Raw genomic sequence first — 24,891 nt, forward strand, 5'->3', positions numbered from 1 at the left:
TGCAGGGTAAACCACCACCTCAAATCTAGAGACAGGGGAACTCAGAAAATCACAGCCAGGACCAGCTTCCCCAGTGCAGGAGCCGTGGGAGCCGGGAACTGGCAAGAACATCCAATGGCTGCTTGCTGGAGGCTGATTTGCATCTGGATTAGCTTGAGTGGGAGAAACTCCTGGGGCCACAATCAGGGAGGCCCTACACTTTTGTGGGTTTTGCCTCCAAGAACTCCACTAGATTCTCAGGATGAAGAATCACGAAAAATCCCCATGTGTTTTGGGCAGGGAGAAGGGAAAAGTAACAGTTTTAAATAAGACCAGAGCTTTCTCAGTAACAAAGCCCTGCTCTGCAACTAAAACAAGTTATCAGAGGCTTCGCCACCTGGTGGAAGGCAGTCAGCACCCTCCAGTAGGAGAGAAAGAAGCCATGTCATACTTCCAAAGGTCATACCAGAGAGGACGCAGGCCACAGAAACACTGATCATTGATTCTGAGACTATAAAAATGCACCCCCCTCACACCTTAACACCCTGTCACAACAGAAATTAATGCAGGGCATGGCTCTGTGGAAGGGGTTGTCAGGAAAACCCAAAGACAACAGAGGAGGGGAAAATGAGGATATTAGAGAGAACGGAAGCCTCCGGCACCTACAGATACAATAAACATTAAACACAGAATAGCTCCCAGACAGATAAGCTTAAATCCTCAAACTAAGACTTATTCACCTTAGTTTCTCTCATCCAGTACACTAGGTATGGCTTCCACCCAAAAATTACAAAGCATGCTAAACAGCAAGAAAATGCACATAAGGAGCATAGAAGTCACCTCTCTTTCCTAACAGCAAGTAATGAGCTGAACAGACTGAAAAATCAGCAAACCTTCTAAGATCTGAAAGAGAGGGGAGGATCCAGGACAAACCACTGTCCCCAAATCAGAGGGACAGGTGAGTCACGACTTACTGGAGCAGAGACTCCCAAGTGGAAACCCCCAGGGAAGCAGTGCCAGGAAGAATGTCTGAGCTGAAACTGATGAGCAGTGTGGACACACTGAGAGCTGTCCCCACCCAGGTTCCCACAGTAAAAAATCCCCTGAGCTTCCAGCGGGCGGGGGAAATTATCTTGAAATGTCAGAGGGCTCTGTTCTTAACAAGGCCTGACCTCAGGGGAAACTAGTTAATCACAGCCTAACCTGCAGGGTTATTAGAGCCCCACTGGCCTGGGGAAGGGAAACAGTGAACCCCAGCCCACACTAGCCAAGCATCAGAACCAAAGTCAGATATGTCAGATTTGGGAGTCGTCAGATAGAGAACTTAGAGTAATTATGATCAGCATGTTAAGGACTCAAGTAGAAAAAGTAGACAACATGCAAGGACAGACAGCTAACGTAAGGAGGGAGATGGAAACTCTAAATCAAAAGGAAAAGTTACAAATCAGACACACTGCAACAAAAATTAAGACTGCCTCTAATGGGCTCATCAGCAGTCTGGACACAGCTAAGGAAAGAATCAGTAAACCTGAAGATATGTCACTCCAAACAGAAAACTCCAATCTGAAATACAAGGAGAAAAAAGAACAAAAAAGCAGAACAATATCCAAGAACTGAGATAATTTCAGAAGGTGTAATAAACACATGGTTAGTATACCAGAAAGAGAAGAATGAGGAGAGAAGAAATATTTGAGGTAATAATGGCCAAGAATTCCAAGATTGAAGAGTGTGTGGTAGGGAACTTAACCTTGCTCAAAAGGAGGGCTGGTCTTTGCCCTTGGACTCTGGGAGGTAATCTCTGTCATATCTGATAGGAGTGCCTTCATTTAGGGCAGGGCTGACTATACCAACTAATAGTCCTAGCTAGGATAGGCTTCCCAACCCAGAAAGACCAACCATGTGCTATAGGGTGGGGGCTTTGGGTCACGTGGCATTAGTCAACCTGGAGGCTGAGATCAGCCATGTGGATAGTCAATAAAGCTCATGTAATTGAGCCCAAATAAAACTCTGAAAACTGAGGCTAAGGCAGGCTTCCTGGTTGGCAGTGCTCCATGCGTATTGTCACGTATTGATACTTGGTGGGAAACACTTTCTGACTCCATGGGAGAGAACAAGGGAAGTTTAGAAGCTCATCTATTTCTCGCCAGTCTTCACTCACTGAGGAATAGAGGTCATTAGACTTGAGGAAGCTCTGAGGGGTCAAGACTGGGGTGTCAGGGTTCATACCCAGTTTGTTTCTTGCCAACACCCATTCATGCTGGGCTCCTGGGCTGGGCCCTGGGCTGGACTCAGGACACGGGAGTCTCCATGCTGGGCCCTGGGCTGGACAGGGGGCATGAGGAGGACAGACCATAAAGGCCGCCATAACCAGCTGGGATTTGGGAGTGGAAATTCCGCAGCATGTCACGCCACCCTCCATGACGGCTCAGAATGGTGCACAGTTGCTCTTGCGGATGTGCCTGTGCGCCCCGCTCTCCACGCTCCCGCAGTCTCCTGCTCTTAGCTGGCCGGGGAGGAGGCTTTGTCCATGTTGCCACCACCATGGTGGGGCTGCCCCAGGGTGGATGGACCATGTGTCTCTCTTGGATGCAGAGAGGTGAAGCATTTGGGAGGTGTTTGCCGGCCGTCGTAGGAAGGTCGTGGCTGCTTCTAAGACTTGAAGGCTCATTTACCCAGGTCTCTCTTAGGGCTGGGTTTCCTGGTGGTGAGCTAAGCATGTGGGAAGCACATCCTATTCTAGGTGACACGCTGTGCACATAGGAATCCCTCCTTTGCTAGGATCCCAGCGGCTGAATGTGGGTGGGTGGGTGTGGAGCAGAGACCATGTTCCGGAAGCCTTGAGGCCCCTCGTTTGGCAGGCCAGAAGGAAAGCCCAGCAAAGTCGGTGTGTGAGTGTGAGCGTGAGCGTGAGCGTGAGCGCTGGGTCGAGGCATGAGCACCTCTGGTCTGATTCCTGCTAGAATCACCACCTGAGAGCTGTGGGGGAGAGTTAGGACAGTGCTGCACAGGAGGGGGTCGGGGGAGAGTTAGGACAGTGCTGCACAGGAGGGGGGGGGGAGAGTTAGGACAGTGCTGCACAGGAGGGGGGGAGAGTTAGGACAGTGCTGCACAGGAGGGGGGAGAGTTAGGACAGTGCTGCACAGGAGGGGGGAGAGTTAGGACAGTGCTGCACAGGAGGGGGGGAGAGATAGGACAGTGCTGCACAGGAGGGGGGAGAGTTAGGACAGTGCTGCACAGGAGGGGGGAGAGTTAGGACAGTGCTGCACAGGAGGGGGTGGGGGGAGAATTAGGACAGTGCTGCATGGTAGAGGGGGGAGAGTTAGGACAGTGCTGCACAGGAGGGGGGAGAGTTAGGACAGTGCTGCACGGGGTGGGGAGGGCGGTGGTTAGCAGCTCGGGAGGCCATCCCTTGAGCACGCTGGGAACAGCAGGTGCGTGGCTTTGAAACCCTCTCACGCGCTGCAGAGTCTGGTGGCTGTGTCCTGCGTTGTTAGGACGTAAGCTCTGGAGCAGGCGGACCTGGTTTGAATCCCACCCCATCCTTACTCCCCGCGTTGCCTGTGAGGCTGCACCCAGTTCCTTCACTACATGGAGGTCACCGTCGCTTCAAACAGTTACTCGAGCTAAAGTGGGTACTATACATAGTACACGGGATCCCCTGCTCACAGTGCGTGTTCAGTGCTTGTGGTTTGATAACAACACAGGCCTGCCCTCCTGCTGCTGAGGAATGAGTCATGGAAAGGCGCCCACTAGCCGGTCTGACTTCCCGCAGCCCCGGGAGGGAGGCCCTGGGAGCCCACCTTTCATATGAGAGAGGGGTTCAGGCTCAGGGAGGGGCCAAAGCTCTCCTGCCGGTATAGGTGACAAAGGATGTGAACCCCCGAGTCTAACTGCTCCCCATGGCTCCAGGGCTCCCCGAGGCCTCTTCCTAAAAGGCCCCTCGTCACCAGACACCAGAGGAACGTGAGGGTCACAGGCTGTCACCATGCACTGCGCGTAGGCATTTCATCTGCTGCTCCTCCTCACCACCCGGCTTAGGTGTCGTTCTCTAGAGAATCGGCATTATTTTCAGAGAAATGACAACTGCTCTTAGGAGCAGAGCCTCCGTTATGGTTAGAGCCCCTCTGCCTGATCCACTGCTCAGCGTGCGGCCCACCATGAGACGGCTCGAGGCCACAGCCTTTCCGGTCCCAGTCATATATTGCAGTTCTGAAAGTTGCCAGGGAGGTCTACAGGCCTCTTCTCCATTTTCTACAAATGAAAGCTGTTCTAGGGAACGTCTTGGCTGGAGGGGCAGGCCCTGGCTGAGGCTGGACTGCAGGAACCGGGTGTGTAAGGGCTGCGTTTCCCGGGTCTACCCAGAGGCGCATGTCCTCTCACTACATCCTCTCTCCAGCCCTTGCCAGATGGTGTCCGTGTCCCCATTTTAAAGGAGAGGAAACAGGTGTGGAGAAATAACCGATTTGCCCAGGGCCCAGCTCCTCATCACTGGCCGAACTGGCTCTGGAAACCAAGTGTGACTGCAGAGAAGGCTGATTCCAGGAGAGGAGCTGGCCCTGGCCCATGGCTCGGTTGGTTGGCACTTCCTCTGTGCACCAGAAGGTGGTGGGTTCGACCCCTGATCAGGGTACATACCCAGGTTCCGGGTTCTCTCCCCAGTTGGGGAGTGTACAGAGGCAACTGATAGAGATTTCTCTCTCACGTCGATGTTTCTATCTCTTTTCCTCTCTGAAATCAATAAAAATATATTTTTTAAATGTAATTGAAAAATACGCACACCTACCCTAATATTAAGGACTGTTATTTCACATGGAGAATAAAACACAAACCAGAGTCACATCAGGAAGTGATATTTTATGGTCAATGTGACTTCCTCTTAAGAACTCTGAGAGCAGATGAGTCACAGTGGCCCTCTGCACCAGGTTCCTCTTTTGGGATGTGCCCCCAAAATATTCTCACTGTGACCATTTCTGCGTCAACCCCGAGGGGCTTGGGGGCCGTCTGCCACATAGTCTGCTTTCTTGTGTTTGGGCAGAAGCAATGCTCCCTCTCTCCACGGCCACTCTCCCCCTCCGGCCAAGGCGCCGCTGCAGATGCGCCATGGCCCCAGTGCATCGCTAACTACTAACGGAGAGTCCGGAGAGTCGTTAGGTGCCTGCAATGACGATGTGTTTTCTGGAAGAACCAGAAGGAGAGTTGGGACAAAGAGCTGGAATGGAGACTGGTGCCGCACAGCCTTCCCTCACAGCCACAGGGACCCGCTGCCCTGGCCAGTGCCGACGGCCAGCTGGAGGCAGCGGGGAGCACAGAGGTGGCACCTACCCTGCCCCTGGCCAGGCAGGAGGGGGACTAGACAAGACCCGCCGCCCCCAGAGGTGGCCAGGCTGGGCGGACAGGCTGGGGGCCCCTGGGGGCCACATTTTGTGAGTAGCCACCCTGGGACCAGATGCTTTTGCTCTTAAAAGGGCCTGGCATGTCGGCTGGACCTTATTGTTGACCAAGTGAGATATTCCGAGAATAACGGTTGAGCGTCCAAAGGGCAGGCAGATGCACCGCCAGCAGCCGGGAGGCACCTGCAGGGCGCACAGCTCCCCCTGGGTGGCGGCAGCCGTGACAGAGGAGCAGCACTACGGACAGCAGGAGACAGCGTTTCCCGGTGGCTCTGCGACATGCCCGTGAGGGGAAGCATGCACATACGTGTTCATGTGTGCATGATGAAGTCAAGTTCATGGGGAGCATGGGCCCCTGACCCTGAGTGTGATCATCTGCCTGGGAAAGTGCGGACAGTGTGCACTTGTGTGAGTGGGAGCATGCGCAGTCTCATGGGTCTGCCCACCTCTCACTAGATTCTAGGCTCCTGAGCGGGGCGGGCCCTTTCCCTGCTTCTCCGCTCATCTATTTGATAACTGTCCTAGAGGCAGCCACATCCCTACATGTTGTGGAGGGTCTAATACCTACCAAGCATGCTACCTGCTATCCTTCCCGATCTCATTTCATCTACATCACAGCCCTAGGAGGTGGCTCTGGCTGTCCGCATTTTGCAGCTGAGGTGTTTGAGGCACTCAGAGAGGGCGTGGCTTGTGCGATCTACTTCAGCCAGTGCATGGTGCTGCCAGACTTTGATCCCAAAGCCACTCTGTCTGTGGTGCCACACCACCGCCCACACTGCGGCAAACAGATCAAGAAAGTGGAAGTTCCTCAGGAGGTAGAAGCTAAGGGGAGCCATGGAGTCTGCAGGGGTGGGCGGACTCGCTCCCTCTGAAGTCACCTCCCCTCAGTGTTCACACCGAGAGGCTGCCGGGCAAGCTATGCAGAGCTATAAGCAGAGAAGCAACATTGGAAAGGCATGAGATTATTGACCGAAACACAAGCCTCATGTGCCAAAGAGATCAAAGCGAATCGCAAGCTAGTGAGTGAACTCTCCCACAGTGCGATGCAGCTGCCACCTTCGTCGGGAGGAACGCAGACTACATTACTCTGTAAGGCTGGACATCACATTTCTGAGGACATGCAATATTGTAGGAACATCTGTGCACTTACAGGTGAAAACACAGCTCGCTGGGAAGACCGAACCAGTAGTGGTTCTCCCCAGAGTTTATTAGGTTGTCAGTGCACAGCTGTACGCTTACACACACTGTTGTACGTGTCCTTACGTACTGTTCAGCAGCTGCAAAGAGCGCACATACCAGCCTTCGCACCCACTTGGGGCAGGCATGGCAGATATCACCGTCTCCATCTGATGCATGGAGGTACGGGCTTAGAGATGTTAAGGGACTTGCTCAAGGTAACTCAGATCAAGATGATGGAGCCAGAAGTCAGATTCCGGTTTCTTACTCTTCATCCACTCAGCTTCCCACTGTGAGATGCTGCAGAGCTGTTCCGTGGCCATTAAAGCATTTGCATTTTGCTTTTAGTTGGGGCCTTAATCATCTCCTGCCTAGACCATCCCAACCCTCCTGCTCAATTCTTAGCCTTCAATACCCCCAACAAAGCCACCTCACCTGCTAAGGAGCCACTCGGGGACTTGAGCTGGGCTATGGGGTGAAGATGGATGAGCCCAGAGGTGCAGAGAGATAGAGAACAAAGTAGGTAGAGTGCAGAGTAGGAAGTACCCCTTTGCCCATAGACAAAGAGATTAGGCCTAAGTTTCACGTTAAGTCAACATCTATGACAAGGCATCTGCCTGTGCTCTGGTCAAAATCAGCCTTTCACTGGGGCTTCATGCCCAGGCTACATAATTTGGCTATTCTGAGCCTCTTGCGATTTCATATAAATTTTAGAATCAACTTGTCATTTTCTACAAAGAAGTCATGTAGGCTCGGATAGCAATTGTGTTAAACCTGTAGATCAAAGGTTTTCAACCTGTGGGTTGCGACCCTTTCACAGGGGTCACCTAAGACCATAGGAAAACACATATATAATTACATATTGTTTTTGTGATTAATCACTATGCTTTCATTATGTTCAATTTGTAACAATGAAATTGGGGGTCACCACAACATGAGGAACTATGTTAAAGGGTCGAGGCAACATGAGGAACTATATTAAAGGGTCACGGCATTAGGAAGGTTGAGAACCACTGCTGTAGATCATCTTGGGGAGTATCACCATCTTAACAATGTTAAATCTTTCAATCCATGGACATTGGATGTTTTTCTATTTATTTGGATATTTTCCTATCTCTTCCAACAATGTTTTATAGTTTTCAGGGTATAAGTTTTCACTTTTTATAGAATTTATTCCTATATGTTTTATTCTATTTGATGCTATTGTATAAATGGAATTATTTTCATTTTCAGATTGTTCATAGCGAGGATGTAAAAATACAATTGATTTTTTATATTGATCTTATACCCTGAAACTTGCTTAACTCATTTATTAATTCTAAAAGTTTTTTAGTAGATTCCTTAGAATTTTTTCTACACAAGGTTATGTCATCTGTGAACAGAGTTTTACTTCTTCCTTTCTAATCTGGATGCTTTTAATTCTTTTTCTTGCTAAGTTGCCCTTGCTAGAACCTCCTGCACAATGTTGACTAGAAGTGATGAGAGTAGATATCCTCTTAAAACTGTTAAGACTTCTTTTGTGGCCTAGTGTTTGTTCTGTGGTGGAGTATGTCTATTCTGCTGTTGTTGGGTGGAGTCCTATAAATGCCTGTTAGCTCTAGTTCATTTATAGTGCTGCTCAAGTCTTCCTTTCCTTACTGACGTTCTGTCCATTATTGAAAGTGAGATACTGAAGATTTCAATTACTATTGTTCACTGTCTACTTCTCTCAGGTCTGTCTATTTTTGCATCGTGGACTTTCATACTCTCTTATTGGGTGAATATGTTTATAGTTGCCATATCTTCTTGATGGATAGACTTTCATTACATTGTCCTTCTTTCTCTCTTATAATAATTTTTCATCTTGAAGTCTTTTCTGTCTGAATTCAGTACAGCTACTCCAGCTTTCTTTTGATCACTGTTTACATGGAATATCTTTTTCTGTCTGTCACTTTCAACCTATTTACATCTTTGAATCTTGAGTAAGTCCCTGTAGATCAGGGGTGGGCAAACTTTTTGACTCGAGGGCCACAATGGGTTCTTAAACTGGACCGGAGGGCCGGAACAAAAGCATGGATGGAGTGTTTGTGTGAACTAATATAAATTCAAAGTAAACATCATTACATAAAAGGGTACGGTCTTTTTTTTTTTTTTTTTTAGTTTTATTCATTTCAAACGGGCTGGATATGGCCCGGGGGGCCATAGTTTGCCCACGGCTGCTTTAGATAGTGTACTTATTGTTGGATCATGTTTTTAATCCATTCCGTCTACCTCTGCCTTTCAATCGGATAGCTTAATCCCTTTACATTTAATATAATTATTCATAAGGAAGGACATGCTATCTTGCTATTTTTTTCTACGTGTCACATATCCCTTTAGTTCCTCAAATCTTAAATTAGTACTTCATTTCTGGCATACTCTCTTAATTGCCTTGTCATTTCTTTTATTTATCCTCCCAATACCCTCTTTCATCTCTGCCCACCCATCCCCTCCCCCCTGCAATCATTACACTGTTAGAATACATCTTAATTTATATCAATTTAGTCTGGATTAATACCAACTTAATATCAATAGTATGTAAAAATCTTCCTTATATATCTCCATAAGCCCCTCTCCCACTTACGTTGTCATCACCCATCACATCTTTATACATTGTGTGCTCAGCAACATAGATTTGTCATTGGTGTTTTATGCAGTTATCTTGTAAGTCAGGTAGGAAAAAAGAGAAGTTACAAAAAAATTACATTAATACTGTCTTAAATATGTATATATGATACCATTCTGCTGGTCTTCCTTATTTCTCTATGTGGATTTGAGTTACTATCTGGTGTCCTTTTATTCCAGCCTGCAGGGGTCCCTTTAGCATTTTTTGTAGGACAGGTGTGCTGACAATAATTTGTCTCAATTTTCTGTTATCTGAGAATGAGTTCATTGCTCCTTCATTTGTAAAGAATAATTCTGCTGGCCCTGTGAGTGTTTCCTCCCACTGCAGACTAGAGTAAGGCAGCACATGTGCACCACACACTCAGGAGGGCAGAGGGGACACCCAGGCTCCTGAGCTTTGAAAGCGATGAGGAGGAAAGAAAGGTTAGGCAGAAAGAAGTGTTGGCCAGAGCAGCAGGGCCTCATCCTGCAGCGCCTTCCAGCTGAGCTGAAATGGCTGTCAGCCGTTGCCAGCAGGAGCCTCGCCCAGGACAGACGATGACGGGCTGCAGAAGGTCTGAGCCAGGGTCTGGGAGGATAGCCTGTGGCTTCCAGGGTGAGACATACAGTGATTAGCATAGGGCATCACTGGGGAAATAAGGAAGGAAATGCAATCTGTGGGAAAATGGACCCTCGCAGAGTTAGATTAGGAAGTGAGAGAGAAGAGGAACGTGAAAACATGGGCTGAGAGACATGATATAAGCATCAGACTTCTGTGGTTTGAGGTCACAGAAAAGTAACCCAAATCAGCTAAAACCAGAAAGGGGAATTTATTGGGAGTTTATCGGAGATTTACAAAATCCTTTGGGAGCTGGGGAACCAAGGATGGTGGTAGTTAAGGGGCCCAGAAAGCAGGAGGTGCAAGAATCATCTTCTCAGATGTGCATGATCAGGACACCTCCATCACCACGCAGGACGCTGTCACTGCCACTGGCTCTGGGAAGGCCATTCTGACCACCTCTCGGTCTTTTCATGACACACTCAAGATTAGATCAAAACCAGGCAGCACCTAATGGCTGAGCCTGGGTCACATGGCCCCATGTGACTACCTGCAGGGACAGAGTGGATCTGTTCCAAGTGTAGGGGAGACACATGTGCGTTTGTCAACTTGGATCTAGGACCAGTGAGAGAGGGAGAGGTTGATGATGCAGGAGGGGAAATGATTGGAGGGCAGATGGAGAGGGCTGGTCTGCCTGCAGAGAGCAGCTGGGAGGAGTCTTGGCCTTGTTGAGAGGTGCGAGTGTGGAGAGAAGGCTCCTGGGAAATGTGCGTTCTTTTCCTCTGTCCCGTCCCTGCCTTTCCACAGCACGCAGGTGTTTCCACAGGGAGGAGCTTTGTCTTTCAACCCTGCAAAACTAACCAAAGTGGGGATTCATCATTTTCTAAAGTGTGACTCCTGGGAAGGGAGATCGTCTCAGACCTGCTTCCCTGTTGGGCCTGTGTGAGGACAGTGGAGGCTTCGATGCCAGCTGTGACCCGGTCCCCCAGCCCCGGCTTTAGGGAAAGGGTGACAGCTCCTTGGAACCGCAGCACATTCTGTTCTAGGACCCAGAAACCCACTGATGAGATCATATTTCCTTCTGTCCTCTCAGCTTCTGGCTGTTAGAAGCAGGAACTCGGCCAGGGACCCTGCCTGGCCCAGGGTCAGGCCTCGTGGTCTAGGATCATTCCTGCCACTCTCACAGTTCCTTGAGCAAACCCCAACCCCTGGTGGCAAGGCGGGTCCCACTGCCAGCTCCACACACTCCCTAATAGAAGCTTTCCCTTCTGAGAACCCACAGTGATACTTTGTAGTGGAATGCAGTCTGTATCTGAATGCTGCCCAATTAAATGTGGAGCCCAGACAGTCGTCCAAGTTGAGCAGAGTCGCTTAGATGAGCAGTATTTACATGAACCCAGTGTTTACAGGTGTTAATCTCTAATAAAGCTCTCACTCAACATCTGCCACCAGAAACCCCCACTGGTCACCACTCCATCATTCATTCAACACAGTAAGCGTGCCTGGTCCAGCTGTTGCAAAGTTAAGGGGGATGTGGGACAAGTGCTACAGTGAAGGTTGGGACCAAAGTTATGGTATCTGAACCAGCTCAGTCCCCAAAGCCATGCCCCCCATGGCTCAGTACCCCATGTTCTTGGGCATGGGTGATAGGGAGATATTAAAGGTGCCAAACTCTAAGCATGGGGCACTGAACCAGGAGGTGATGCTGAAACAGGGTCCAGAAGATGCATCAAAGTTGGGTAGGCAAAGAAAGGCAGGTGGAATGTTTATCAGGTGGAAGGTCAGTCATAGTAACTTAGGACCAATTATGTAATAGCTCTCCCTCTTACGACCATCTGAGATGTTTCCAAGTTGACAATGGGGGCTCAGGATCCACTAGGTCAGTGGTCAGCAAACTCATTAGTCAACAGAGCCAAATATCAACAGTACTTCTTCAAAATAGACTCGCCCAGGCCAAAAACCAACTTCTGCACATGGGCCATGAAGTTTCAATTGCACTGTACGTGTACCCGCACATGGTATTTTGTGGAAGAGCCACACTCAAGGAGCCAAAGAGCCGCATGTGGCTCGCGAGCCGCAGTTTGCCAACCACGGCACTAGATCATTCAGGGGCCAGACTGTGGGTCTGCTGCCATCTTCTCCATGGGACTTCCAAGATAGTCCCATTCTAGTCCACCAGCAGGGATGGCACTCTGAGGGAGTGTTGAGGGGAGGAGTCCTGTGGGCCAGGCCTGGAAGTGCCGTATCACATCTGCTCATAAACCATGGCCAGGACACTGCCACAGCAAGCTGCAAGGAGGCAGGGGAATGTCGAGCAGCTGTGTGCCCCAATGAAGGGGAGAGCAGGTTTGGATGGAGGGCTAGCACTCTGCTCACAGTGGGGAGTAACAGTGACTGGGCACATGGCGAGCGTGGTAGGGAATGACCAGAGATGTGCTGGAGAATGTTTAACAGCCAGTTCTCCAGAAGAAGAAGAAAGGTTAGTTCTCATTGATAGCATTAGCTGGTTTTCTTGGTGAATGTACTCCCATCACCATCAATTTCAAGCCATTAACATGGAGTTGGGAAGAGATATGTAGTCACAGCCTAGTATGTAGTTGTATTAGGGGTCTTCAGAGAAAAGGCCAATAGGAGGTAGAGGTAGAGAGATGATAGATAGATAGATAGATAGATAGATAGATAGATAGATAGATGGATGGATCTGCTGCCAGGAAGGCAAGACTTTCTTTGATTTTTACCACGGCAGCCGGGGGAATAGAGAGAGAGAACTGGCTCACATGATTATTGAGGCCGAGAAGTCCCAAGATCTGCAGTCCACAAGCTGGAGACACAAGACGGTGTAGCTCTAGTTCAAAGGCCAGCAGGCTCAAAACCCAAGAAGAGCCAATATTCAATTCAAGTCCAAAGGCAGGGAAAAAACTGTCCCAGCTCAAGGCAGCCAGGCACTACTACTCAGGTAGGTCAGCCTGTTGTTCTATTCAGGCCCCCACTGACTGGATGAGGCCCACCCACATTAGATGGGGCAATTTGCTTTATTCAGTTTACTGATTCAAATGTTAATTTCATCCAGACACACCCAGAATAATGCTGGCTGTGCTGTCTGGGTACCCCATGGCACAGCCAAGATGACCCACAAAGTCAGCCAGCACAAATAGTAGTTCCGCCATGCAGACAGATAGATGTGAATAATCTAAGAATGTAGGCAGTAGAAAAATGAAGTAAAATAATTAGGACATGATGTGTGTTGAGTATGTATTACCTTTGTCTTTTAATATAACTTATTTAATTGTAAGTTTATATAATTAAATTTCTAATCATATCTGTGTCAAACAACTGGCTTGCAAAATGCTTGAGAATTTAATAATCAGCTCTCATGCTGTTGGTATCAGCCAGCTGGTCCAGCACACCCCGGCAGGGACAGGAGTGGCATGCGGGGAGTGGGGACATCTGCTGCCTGGCAACAGAGACAGAGACCCCAGGAAGTCAGGGACCCTGCTGCTTGTGGCCATGGGGCCAGGGAGCAATGTTTCCCCTTCCGCCTCCAAAGGAGCTCACGCTGTCCTCCATGCAGCTTCTGGAACGAGGGAGCAGGGCCCTGCTGTACAGATGGCCCTTGGTAAACGTTAAAGGAAGGTTTACCCCCAAGGCAGCAAATCCCCCCGCCACCCCCTACCATGCCAGACCCTGTGGCAAGCCTGCAGAGCCCAAAGCCAGCCACACTCCCCCTACTGGACCCGAGTGTGCAGTGCACAGACTACACAGCACCTGCAGCTCTGCCTGGCAGGGAGCTGCCTCCTGCGGTCTGGGATAGATGCCCCTTGCCACCTCCTAATGGTAACTGGTCTAATGTGCCTCCTGAGAAGAAACCCCCCTGGAGGGGACAACAGACAAAGACTGCCTCGGGGCCCAGACTCAAGGACAGCCGTTGCATCCCCGGCGGAGCTTCTACAGCTCCCAGTGACCTCTGTGCAGGCAGCCACTGGGGCGGGACCAGCAATTCGTTTTCAAAGCCCCCAACACGATGCCAAGGTTGAGAACCACTGTCAACAGAAAACGCCCACACCTGCAGAGAATTTTATAAAAATGTCATTTGAGCCAAACATAGGATACGCCTGGCCTGGAAGCAAGAACTCAGCAGACATGCACTGGCTCCGGCACATGTACCCAAATCAGCGATACAGAGATTAGCGGCCCCTGCGCAAGGACCACATGCAACTTCCTGGAGATCTCACCAGACTGAGATCAACCCTCCGAGAAGTGACAGTTTGCAGCCTCTTTATCCACGTGGAGTTAAAGAGGGGAGTAGGGAGTCTACATGCAGGTGGGAGAGAGCAGGGGAAGTTCAGACTGCAGGACAGTTAAGACTCTGTGCTCCCTAAAGGGGGTTTCCGCTTATTTGAGAGGCGTGCCCACTAGATGCACAGACACAATGGCAGACACAGGCCTGCTTAGGCCCAGACCAGCATTCCACTCATCAGACTGCCCACCATGACCCGCCCAGCTGGGAACTGATCACCCTGCGGGGTTACTTCCCACTGAACCCCTTTTGTCCACACATGATATGGACCAAGGATATAGGTGGGAGACCATCCCACCAAGACATGTGCATTTCAGCAGATGCCTTCTGGAGAGTTCCGCCCACTAAGTCTTCCCACTCGCCTTCAGTGCCTGGCGATGCCTGGCCCAGAGCAGCCCTTAGGCATTGCTGACACGATGGAAGGGGGAAGCAGTGAGGGACCCAGACCACTAAGGGGTGAGGGAAGGGGGTCCCTGCTACTCAGGGAGACCTGGTCTCCCTCCTTGCTCTCGGCTTCCTGCCAGTGAGGTGTGGGCCATTCCTTCAGATAAGCACCTTGTGTTCAACCCAGGCCTTGTCCTGCTCCTGTCTCGCTCCACCCTCCCTCCTGCAGCCTCAGAGGGACATGGAGGGTCCAGCGCCATGTGGGGGGGGGGGGGGGGTGAGCCTCAGGAGGGAGGGACTCCAATGACCCTTGCAGCTGGCCCCAGGGATCCTCTCACACAGAGGCGCTGGGAACTGGTCTGAGGGCAGAGAGAAGGAAAGAGCTTCTGTGGCCTCAGGGTCCCCAGACTGGGCTGCAGTCTTTTCCCCGCTCTCCTCTGGGTTTCAGCCCAGAGCCTCTGCACCCCCCTCAGTTCCAGCGCTGATCCTGGGAACGCAGCTGAAGTGACTTAATGTCACAGGGCAGGGGAGGGGGGGCGCACAGCTGCACAGAAAGAGCGCCTGGGGTGTTTGCTTAACTGAAACAAGTGGGAGGGGACCCTAACTAGGTCCCAGGTCATTGCCCTGCCTCTGGCTGGGAGAAAGGGCCCAGGCTGCATTATTCACAGGCCACAGGGTCGCTCCAGACCTGGTCCCTGGCCACAGGACCTCGCCTATGTCCTTTCCTCCTGGGTGGCCTCTGCCCTGGCCTGACCCGGCCTCAAACTGTCCTGAAGGAAGAGGAGTGTGCTTCTGTCACTGGGTGGAGTGCGCTGGGTCCGCCCGTCAAGTCAATATTCCTCCTGGGACTCCAGGCTGGGGGTGAGGAGGGGCACCGGGTAGGCTAAGGGGTACAGGAAGCAGGTGGTGGCTCTTTCTGGTGGTAGAATCAGCACCGTTTCACAGAGGTTGCTCAGCATTATCAGGCTTAGTCCTGAAACGGCGTGGGAAGGGGCATTCCTCAGAGGGAAATACACAGAGGCACAGGGGCAGGGGCTGTGGGTGTGAAGGTGAGAGGTGCAGGGGGCAGAGGCTGTGGGTATGAAGGTGAGAGGCACAGGGGGCAGGGGTTGTGAGTGTGAAGGTGAGAGGCACAGGGGGCAGAGGCTGTGGGTATGAAGGTGAGAGGCACTGGGGCAGGGGCTGTGGGTGTGAAGGTGAGAGGCACAGGGGGCAGGGGCTGTGGGTGTAAAGGTGAGGAGCACTGGGGCAGGGGCTGTGGGTGTGAAGGTGAGAGGCACAGGGGCAGGGGCTGTGGGTATAAAGGTGAGAGGCACTAGGACAGGGGCTGTGGGTATAAAGGTGAGAGGCACTGGGGCAGGGGCTGTGGGTGTGAAGGTGAGAGGCACAGGGGGCAGGGGCTGTGAGTATAAAGGTGAGAGGCACTAAGGCAGGGGCTGTGGGTATAAAGGTGAGAGGCACTAGGACAGGGGCTGTGGGTATAAAGGTGAGAGGCACTGGGGCAGGGGCTGTGGGTGTAAAGGTGAGAGGCACTGGGGCAGGGGCTGTGGGTGTGAAGGTGAGAGGCACTGGGGCAGGGGCTGTGGGTGTGAAGGTGAGAGGCACTGGGGCAGGGGCTGTGGGTGTGAAGGTGAGAGGCACTGGGGCAGGGGCTGTGGGTGTGAAGGTGAGAGGCACTGGGGCAGGGGCTGTGGGTGTGAAGGTGAGAGGCACTGGGGCAGGGGCTGTGGGTGTGAAGGTGAGAGGCACAGGAGCAGGGGCTGTGGGTGTGAAAGTGAGAGGCGCAGGGGGCAGGGGCTGTGGGTATAAAGGTGAGAGGCATAGGGGCAGGGGCTGTCGGTGTAAAGGTGAGAGGCACAGGGGGCAGGGGCTGTGGGTGTGAAGGTGAGAGGCACAGGGGGCAGGGGCTGTGGGTATAAAGGTGAGAGGCACAGGGGGCAGGGGCTGTGGGTGTGAAGGTGAGAGGCACTGGGGGCAGGGGCTGTGGGTGTGAAGGTGAGAGGCACAGGGGGCAGGGGCTGTCGGTGTGAAGGTGAGAGGCGCAGGGGGCAGGGGCTCTGGGTATAAAGGTGAGAGGCACTAGGACAGGGGCTGTGGGTGTGAAGGTGAGAGGCGCAGGGAGCAGGGGCTGTGGGTGTGAAGGTGAGAGGCACTGGGGCAGGGGCTGTGGGTATAAAGGTGAGAGGCACTGGGGCAGGGGCTGTGGGTGTGAAGGTGAGAGGCACTGAGGCAGGGGCTGTGGGTATAAAGGTGAGAGGCACTGGGGCAGGGGCTGTGGGTATGAAGGTGAGAGGCACTGGGGCAGGGGCTGTGGGTATAAAGGTGAGAGGCACTGGGGCAGGGGCTGTGGGTGTGAAGGTGAGAGGCATTGAGGCAGGGGCTGTGGGTGTGAAGGTGAGAGGCACTGGGGCAGGGGCTGTCGGTGTAAAGGTGAGAGGCACTGGGGCAGAGGCTGTGGATATGAAGGTGAGAGGCGCAGGGGGCAGGGGCTGTGGGTATGAAGGTGAGAGGCACAGGGGGCAGGGGCTGTGGGTGTGAAGGTGAGAGGCACAGGGGGCAGGGGCTGTGGGTATAAAGGTGAGAGGCACTGGGGCAGGGGCTGTGGGTATGAAGGTGAGAGGCACAGGGGGCAGGGACTGTGGGTGTGAAGGTGAGAGGCACTGGGGCAGGGGCTGTGGGTGTGAAGGTGAGAGGCACTGGGGCAGAGGCTGTGGGTATAAAGGTGAGAGGCTCAAGGGCAGGGGCTGTGGGTATGAAGGTGAGAGGCACTGGGGCAGGGGCTGTGGGTGTGAAGGTGAGAGGCACTGGGGCAGAGGCTGTGGGTATAAAGGTGAGAGGCACAGGGGGCAGGGGCTGTGGGTATGAAGGTGAGAGGCACAGGGGGCAGGGGCTGTGGGTGTGAAGGTGAGAGGCACTGGGGCAGGGGCTCTGGGTATAAAGGTGAGAGGCACTGGGGCAGGGGCTGTGGGTGTGAAGGTGAGAGGCACAGGGGGCAGGGGCTCTGGGTATAAAGGTGAGAGGCACTGGGGCAGGGGCTGTGGGTGTGAAGGTGAGAGGCACTGAGGCAGGGGCTGTGGGTGTGAAGGTGAGAGGCACAGGGGGCAGGGGCTGTCGGTGTGAAGGTGAGAGGCACTGGGGCAGGGGCTGTGGGTGTGAAGGTGAGAGGCACTGGGGCAGGGGCTGTGGGTGTGAAGGTGAGAGGCACAGGGAGCAGGGGCTGTGGGTGTAAAGGTGAGAGGCACTGGGGCAGAGGCTGTGGGTGTGAAGGTGAGAGGCACAGGGGGCAGGGGCTGTGGGTGTAAAGGTGAGAGGCACTGGGGCAGGGGCTGTGGGTGTGAAGGTGAGAGGCATTGAGGCAGGGGCTGTGGGTGTGAAGGTGAGAGGCACAGGGGGCAGGGGCTGTCGGTGTGAAGGTGAGAGGCGCAGGGGGCAGGGGCTCTGGGTATAAAGGTGAGAGGCACTAGGACAGGGGCTGTGGGTGTGAAGGTGAGAGGCGCAGGGAGCAGGGGCTGTGGGTGTGAAGGTGAGAGGCACTGGGGCAGGGGCTGTGGGTATAAAGGTGAGAGGCACTGGGGCAGGGGCTGTGGGTGTGAAGGTGAGAGGCACTGAGGCAGGGGCTGTGGGTATAAAGGTGAGAGGCACTGGGGCAGGGGCTGTGGGTATGAAGGTGAGAGGCACTGGGGCAGGGGCTGTGGGTATAAAGGTGAGAGGCACTGGGGCAGGGGCTGTGGGTGTGAAGGTGAGAGGCATTGAGGCAGGGGCTGTGGGTGTGAAGGTGAGAGGCACTGGGGCAGGGGCTGTCGGTGTAAAGGTGAGAGGCACTGGGGCAGAGGCTGTGGATATGAAGGTGAGAGGCGCAGGGGGCAGGGGCTGTGGGTATGAAGGTGAGAGGCACAGGGGGCAGGGGCTGTGGGTGTGAAGGTGAGAGGCACAGGGGGCAGGGGCTGTGGGTATAAAGGTGAGAGGCACTGGGGCAGGGGCTGTGGGTATGAAGGTGAGAGGCACAGGGGGCAGGGACTGTGGGTGTGAAGGTGAGAGGCACTGGGGCAGGGGCTGTGGGTGTGAAGGTGAGAGGCACTGGGGCAGAGGCTGTGGGTATAAAGGTGAGAGGCTCAAGGGCAGGGGCTGTGGGTATGAAGGTGAGAGGCACTGGGGCAGGGGCTGTGGGTGTGAAGGTGAGAGGCACTGGGGCAGAGGCTGTGGGTATAAAGGTGAGAGGCACAGGGGGCAGGGGCTGTGGGTATGAAGGTGAGAGGCACAGGGGGCAGGGGCTGTGGGTGTGAAGGTGAGAGGCACTGGGGCAGGGGCTCTGGGTATAAAGGTGAGAGGCACTGGGGCAGGGGCTGTGGGTGTGAAGGTGAGAGGCACAGGGGGCAGGGGCTCTGGGTATAAAGGTGAGAGGCACTGGGGCAGGGGCTGTGGGTGTGAAGGTGAGAGGCACTGAGGCAGGGGCTGTGGGTGTGAAGGTGAGAGGCACAGGGGGCAGGGGCTGTCGGTGTGAAGGTGAGAGGCACTGGGGCAGGGGCTGTGGGTGTGAAGGTGAGAGGCACTGGGGCAGGGGCTGTGGGTGTGAAGGTGAGAGGCACAGGGAGCAGGGGCTGTGGGTGTAAAGGTGAGAGGCACTGGGGCAGAGGCTGTGGGTGTGAAGGTGAGAGGCACAGGGGGCAGGGGCTGTGGGTGTAAAGGTGAGAGGCACTGGGGCAGAGGCTGTGGGTGTGAAGGTGAGAGGCACAGGGTGCAGGGGCTGTGGGTATGAAGGTGAGAGGCACTGAGGCAGGGGCTGTGGGTGTGAAGGTGAGAGGCTCAGGGGCAGGGGCTGTGGGTATAAAGGTGAGAGGCACTGCGGCAGGGGCTGTGTGTATGAAGGTGAGAGGCACTGAGGCAGGGGCTGTGGGTGTGAAGGTGAGAGGCACAGGTGGCAGGGGCTGTGGGTATGAAGGTGAGAGGCACTGCGGCAGGGGCTGTGTGTATGAAGGTGAGAGGCACAGGGGGCAGGGGCTGTGGGTATGAAGGTGAGAGGCACTGCGGCAGGGGCTGTGGGTATAAAGGTGAGAGGCACTGCGGCAGGGGCTGTGGGTATGAAGTTGAGAGACACTGGGGTAGGGGCTGTGGGTGTGAAGGTGAGAGGCACAGGGGGCAGGGGCTGTGGATATGAAGGTGAGAGGCTCAGGGGCAGGGGCTGTGCATGAATATAGCTTGTGTAGCAGAAGCAGTACAAGAGCTAGGTCACGTCCAGACACTTAGTCAAACATTCTGCTGAGTGGCTGCAGCCAGAACAAGTGACTTGATGATGAGTAAGAGCTGTGCCTCCGTGGCTCTGCTCTCTCCCTCTACCTGGCCCTCTGCCCCTTACTTCCTGGTGAGTCCTCACCTCCCCATCCGTCCCTGCTCTCCACCCCCCAGGCCCCGTCATCTCTGCAAGGACTCCACAGTGGGCCCCCTGTGGACTCTTCCCTCCAGTTGCTGGCATTGATAACATACCAATATCGGGGGGTCAGTGGGCGGAGGGGCACCAGGAGGGTTAGGGAGGGATCGTGGTTGTTAGAAGCAGAGAGGCTGTTGTTCAAACCCCTTGGCTTCCAACTAAGAGGACCCCACAGTGCCCAGGCTCGAATGCCTTGCCAGGCACGAGGCACTTTCTGGGGCAGAAAGGCGGGCTCTCGCCATCTAACATGTTCCCTGAGGCTCTCGAGCCAGGAACTGCCACCGGAAGTGGTCAGCATTTGGGTATTTAGAGAGACCAGCATCACACGGGGTAGACACAGCCCTGCGTCAGAAACCCACGGGGACAGCATAGTGACTTGGGCAAGTTTTCCAGCTTCCCTGTGCCTTTGTTTCTTCATCTGAAAGCCTGGACAACAGCACTTGCCTGGGGGCAGGGGGGAGGGGGAATTTAAGAATTAAGTGAGCCGAAACCGGTTTGGCTCAGTGGATAGAGCCGTCGGCCTGCGGACTGAAGGGTCCCAAGTTCGATTCCAGTCAAGGGCATGTACCTGGGTTTGCGGGCACATCCCCAGTAGGGGGTGTGCAGGAGGCAGCTGATCGATGTTTCTCTCTCATCGATGTTTCTAACTCTCTATCTCTCTCCCTTCCTCTCTGTAAAAAATCAATAAAATATATTTTTTTTAAAAAAGAATTAAGTGAGATGTTGAATATAAACACCACTTCATTGCTGGGCACACAGCAGGTGCCTAGGGAATGACAGTGATTGCTGAGATGGCATTCTTGGGCAATTTTTAGGATATTGAGGCACCCCCACTATACACGCTAGAGCTATGCTAGTATTAAATAGCACCACAGTGCGCAGAGCCGCTCCTCAGGAAACCGTCCTCAGATCCTAGGAGCTAAGTCCTCCCTACTCATCCTTACTCCAGGCCCCTTACCGAGTTAGCAGAGAAAGGTAACGTCCCTGCGGGCATCTCCCCGATGGCCAGTCCCCCAGGGACCTGGGGCCGCCAGGCGCCCGGTCACACCTGTCTTTCAATGAAATGGTGGAAGCTGCGCTCCCGCCCGCCTCCTGGGCCCTTCTGGCAGGAAACGTGGGGCATTGCAGGTCCCATTGGACGGGCCCTGGGGGTGGGGAGGGGGTCTTTGGCCTGCAGGGGTCTCGGCCAACCTCTCCCCGAGAGCGCTCTCCCACCTCCTCCCCCTCACCCCCCAAGCCCGACCTCAGCAGGCAGCCTGCAGATTTCCCTGAGCCTCCCTCCCGGCGTCTGGCGCAGCCCCAGGAGCCCTCCCAGCGCGGAGGAGGGCGGGTCCGAGCCGGCACCGCCCCACTGCCCGGACGCCTCGCCCGGTCCTCCCCGCGGACCCGCCCCGCCCGCGCGCCCGCTGGGCTCAGCTCCGGGACCCGCTGCCGCGTACGCCCTGGCCCAGGGATGGATCAGCAGAGGGTACAGAACTTCTTAATGGCTCGCTGGGCCGGGAATTAATCCTGGGATCTGGATAAATAATGCATCGAGGTGTATGTAGTCCCAGGCAAACCTGCGCTCCGCAGCCAGAAGATGGAGCCCAGCGAGCCTCGCTGCTGACCCAGTGGCCATAGGGCTCTTGCGGGGCATGAGGGGCGACTGGGCGAGAGGAAGAGAAAAGGGAAGTGATGACTGACCCCGCGACTCTGGCCCGGGGGCTGCAGGGACATGCTGAGCCCGAAGGTCAGGCAAGCCAGGAGGGGTAAGTCCGGCTTCGCGGGCGGGTCTGGGCACAGGGTGCGTGGGTCTCCCGTGAATGTGTGGTCACTGGGCTGGCTGCTGCGGGGGCTCAGACGGAGGCGAGGAGCCTGGGGTCAGTGGGGATCAGACCTGAGCCTGCAAAGGGCCAGTGGCTGTCTTAGTGCCTCAGGGGGTGTGCAGCTTCTCCCCATAGTCTGTTTCACTGAGGCCTTGGGTTGCTCGATGTGACCAGGTGACAACTTTGGAGAAACTTTGTCCCAGCAGCCAACTAAACGTGGGGCTCGCCAGGGAGGCGGTGCCCTGGCTTCTGAGGAAGCTGGTCTGAGTGGGGCGCACTCACCGCCTGGGGCTGCCAGGCAGAGCCCGTGGGCGTGGCCAAGGCTGGGCTGCGGAAGCAGTTCCTCAGGTCTTGGGGGGCAGGTGGTCCCCTGAGGACTCCCCACAGCTGGGCGGCCTGGAGATTTGGGCGCTGTGGGGGGAGGGAAGTGGGACAGAGACAGTAAGGGAGAGGGGATGGGAGGATCTTGCACCCAGTGTCCCTACAGAGCGGCCTCGGGACAAGTCCCAGAGCCAGGGACAGCTTTCTGGACAGCAGCTTCTTGGCTAGGGCGTGTCATCTTAGATGAGAACATCTGTCTCTTAAGAAAATAGAGTGTCTTTCCAGGTGGCCAGTCTGCGGAGGGCTGAGCCTCCCTGTGAGCACAGAGCGTGAGGGGGGTTTGGAGGTGGGTGAGGCAGCTGCCAGGGGAGCTTGGAAACAGTGTGAGACTCACCTGTGTGGGCGGGGACCCTCCAGCTCCGGTGAATGCGCAGGCAGCACACCCATGTCAGTAGCCTGTCGCAGGCTCCTGGAGACCGGGGGGAGGCTGGCCCCCAACATGTAGTCAGAGCCATCAGAACCCCGCCTGTGGGGTGCGCAGGTGGAGTGTGAACTGTGGGCTCATGGGTAAGGAGGGCTGTGCATGGCTCTGCTGAGGCTGGTGCCATCGGTGACAGCCAGCGAGAGAGCGGGGGCCACCTCCCATCCCTACATGTGGCTGCTCAGCGCTGCACCTTGGCTGCCCAAATCAAGAAAATCACACTCGATTTTGATGATTGGCAGGAAAAACAGAGCGCAAAATATCTCATTCATAATTATTGATAACATGCTGAAAGGACAGTATTTGGCTATACTGGGTTCAATCACATATATTATTGACATTCTTCTCACCTGTTCTGTCTTTTAGTTTCTTTTAATGTAACTGCTAGAACTACACAGTGGCCCACACTGTGTGTCTGCTGGCCAGTGCAGGCCCAGAGAGGTCAGCGCCTCAGGCCAGGGCTGTCGGGAAGTCTGCCTTGGACAACCCAAACTTCTTATTGAGCGATTGTTCTGGTCAGTGGTTCTCTGTGGGAGTGATTTTGCCCAGGGAGACAGGTGGCACTGTCTGGAGGCGGTCTTGGTTGTTCCGACGGAGGGTTGCTCCTGGCATCCAGTGGGTAGAGGCCAGGGATGCTGCTAAACACCCACAATGCAGAGGACAGCCCACGACAAGGATCATCTGGTCCGAAATGTCAATAGTGCTGATGGTGAGAAACCCTGACAAGATGTGTTAAAAGATGAAATCTATGAAGCTATTCATTGGTCATTAATAGCGATCAACCACAAAAATGTGTGATCAGAAACCATGCCAAGAAGCATTCTAAGAGCACAGACTGTAAGTGAAGTGTCCAGAGGAAGTGAGGGTGCTTGAGCTGTAAGCTGAAGGATGATGGGCACCTGCCTAGGCACAGGGTGATGGAGGGAGGAGGCATGTGCCATGGGAGGACAGGGCGCACTGGACCAGGAGGTGGAGCCGGGAGGAGGGGGCAGCAGACACAGCCTGAGGCTGAGGCCGGTCAAGGATTGGGTCCCACAGGGTCAGGCTCGCAGCTCGTTAAGGAATCACCCTCCCTCCGGACGTTTTGGGAGAAATAGAGACCATTAGATACATGTGCCTTGAAAAATGTGGGCTCTGGTACGGAAGAACTTTCAAGATTCATTCCAACCTTTTAGGAATTGAGCAGGATACGTGTTATAAGCACAGGAAGTCACAGCATGTGATTCTCAGCCCCCCGTATCCAGACACTGCCTTGTCCAGGCTGCTCCAGACTGTACATTCCAAATACACTCCCAGACTCCGCCACGGCGAGGCCCACGCTGTTGTGTGACAAAGACTGGGTCTCTTTCTGGGAAATTAATACCATCAGCCCAGTCAGCCAGCTCAGGAGCTCTGGAGTCTGGCAAAAGGCTGCTCTACAGACAGAGACTTCCCAGGGACTCTACCCTGTCAGCTTCCTGGCAGGTCTCCATCTGGGGGCAGGTCCCCATCCTCTCATCTCTTTCCTGGGGACAGGGAGGTGCCAGCATTGAGAACCTCCCGAGGAAAACCCTACTGTCCCTTACCTGCATATAGAACTACGTTTGGTCAACTGTTGTGTCCTGGCTGAGCTCAACTTCCAAGAAGTAGTTAGAGGCAGGTGTCAACACACACACACACACACACACACACACACACTCCTTAACTTGGACTCACCCTCCAGTTCTCAGCTCAGTTGTCACCAAAAATGTCCTCCCACACACCTCAGTCTCAGCTGGGTTCTCTGTTCCCTGCTTTCCTCTTCTTAACAGCATGCACCTTGCATGAATTCCAGTTGTACACTCCTCACTGGGTTTATCTCTGAATGTCTGTCACTCCACTCGACTGTGAGCTGTGAGGGCAGGGACCAAGCACTTGGTGGTCACTCAGTACATATATTTGGAAGGAAGGAAGGAAGGAAGGAAGGGGAAGAAGGAAGGGAGGAGGGAACTGTCTGCCCTAATGGCCCAGGTCTGTAGGAAAGTTGGCCCCTCCCTTGGCTGACTTACATGTTACAAATATTTTCCTAATTTGTTACTTGCCTTTTAGGGTATTTTTTTCTTTTATGCAGATGTGCATACGTTTTTAATTTTTATTTCATCCATCTGTCAAATTATCTTTTAGAATTTCTGCCTTTGTTTAAAATATCTATAATAATAAAAGTGTAATATGCAAATCGACTGAATGGCTGAACAGCAAAATGACCATCCGGACGACCATCCTGATGACCATTCTATGACACCCACTGTCACCAGGCCAGCCAAGGCAGATGCGATTCGATTGGTCAGGGGCCGGCCATTGCCCCATGATCACACTGCAGAGGGAGGCCCAGGCCACCGGCCAGCTGGGTGGTCAATCGGGGGGCTCCATGATCGCCCAACTGGTGGGCTGCGATGGGTGGGTAGGGCCTACCTCTTTGGGGCAACCGATCGTG

At 53.9% G+C, this 24,891-nt stretch overlaps 1 protein-coding gene across 6 annotated transcripts in view; it reads left to right on the forward strand.

Annotated features, from left to right (window-relative positions):
* Window positions 1–24,891, forward strand: part of ARHGAP22 (Rho GTPase activating protein 22) — a 159,083-nt gene that overhangs the window by 9,276 nt on the left and 124,916 nt on the right. The window contains exon 1 of one of the 6 annotated variants that reach the window (XM_070433186.1): window positions 21,288–21,580. The exons of the other annotated variants lie outside the window; for them this stretch is intronic. Within the exon in view, the coding sequence (XP_070289287.1) occupies window positions 21,547–21,580 (34 nt within the window). The 5' untranslated portion in view covers window positions 21,288–21,546. Of the gene's footprint in view, window positions 1–21,287; window positions 21,581–24,891 lie in introns of those variants that run through there. 6 annotated transcript variants of the gene reach the window in all.

This window comes from Myotis yumanensis, unplaced genomic scaffold (genome assembly GCF_028538775.1).
Source record: "Myotis yumanensis isolate MYYU_CA2020_CCGP unplaced genomic scaffold, mMyoYum1.0.hap1 SCAF_13, whole genome shotgun sequence".
Classification (NCBI taxonomy): domain Eukaryota; kingdom Metazoa; phylum Chordata; class Mammalia; order Chiroptera; family Vespertilionidae; genus Myotis; species Myotis yumanensis.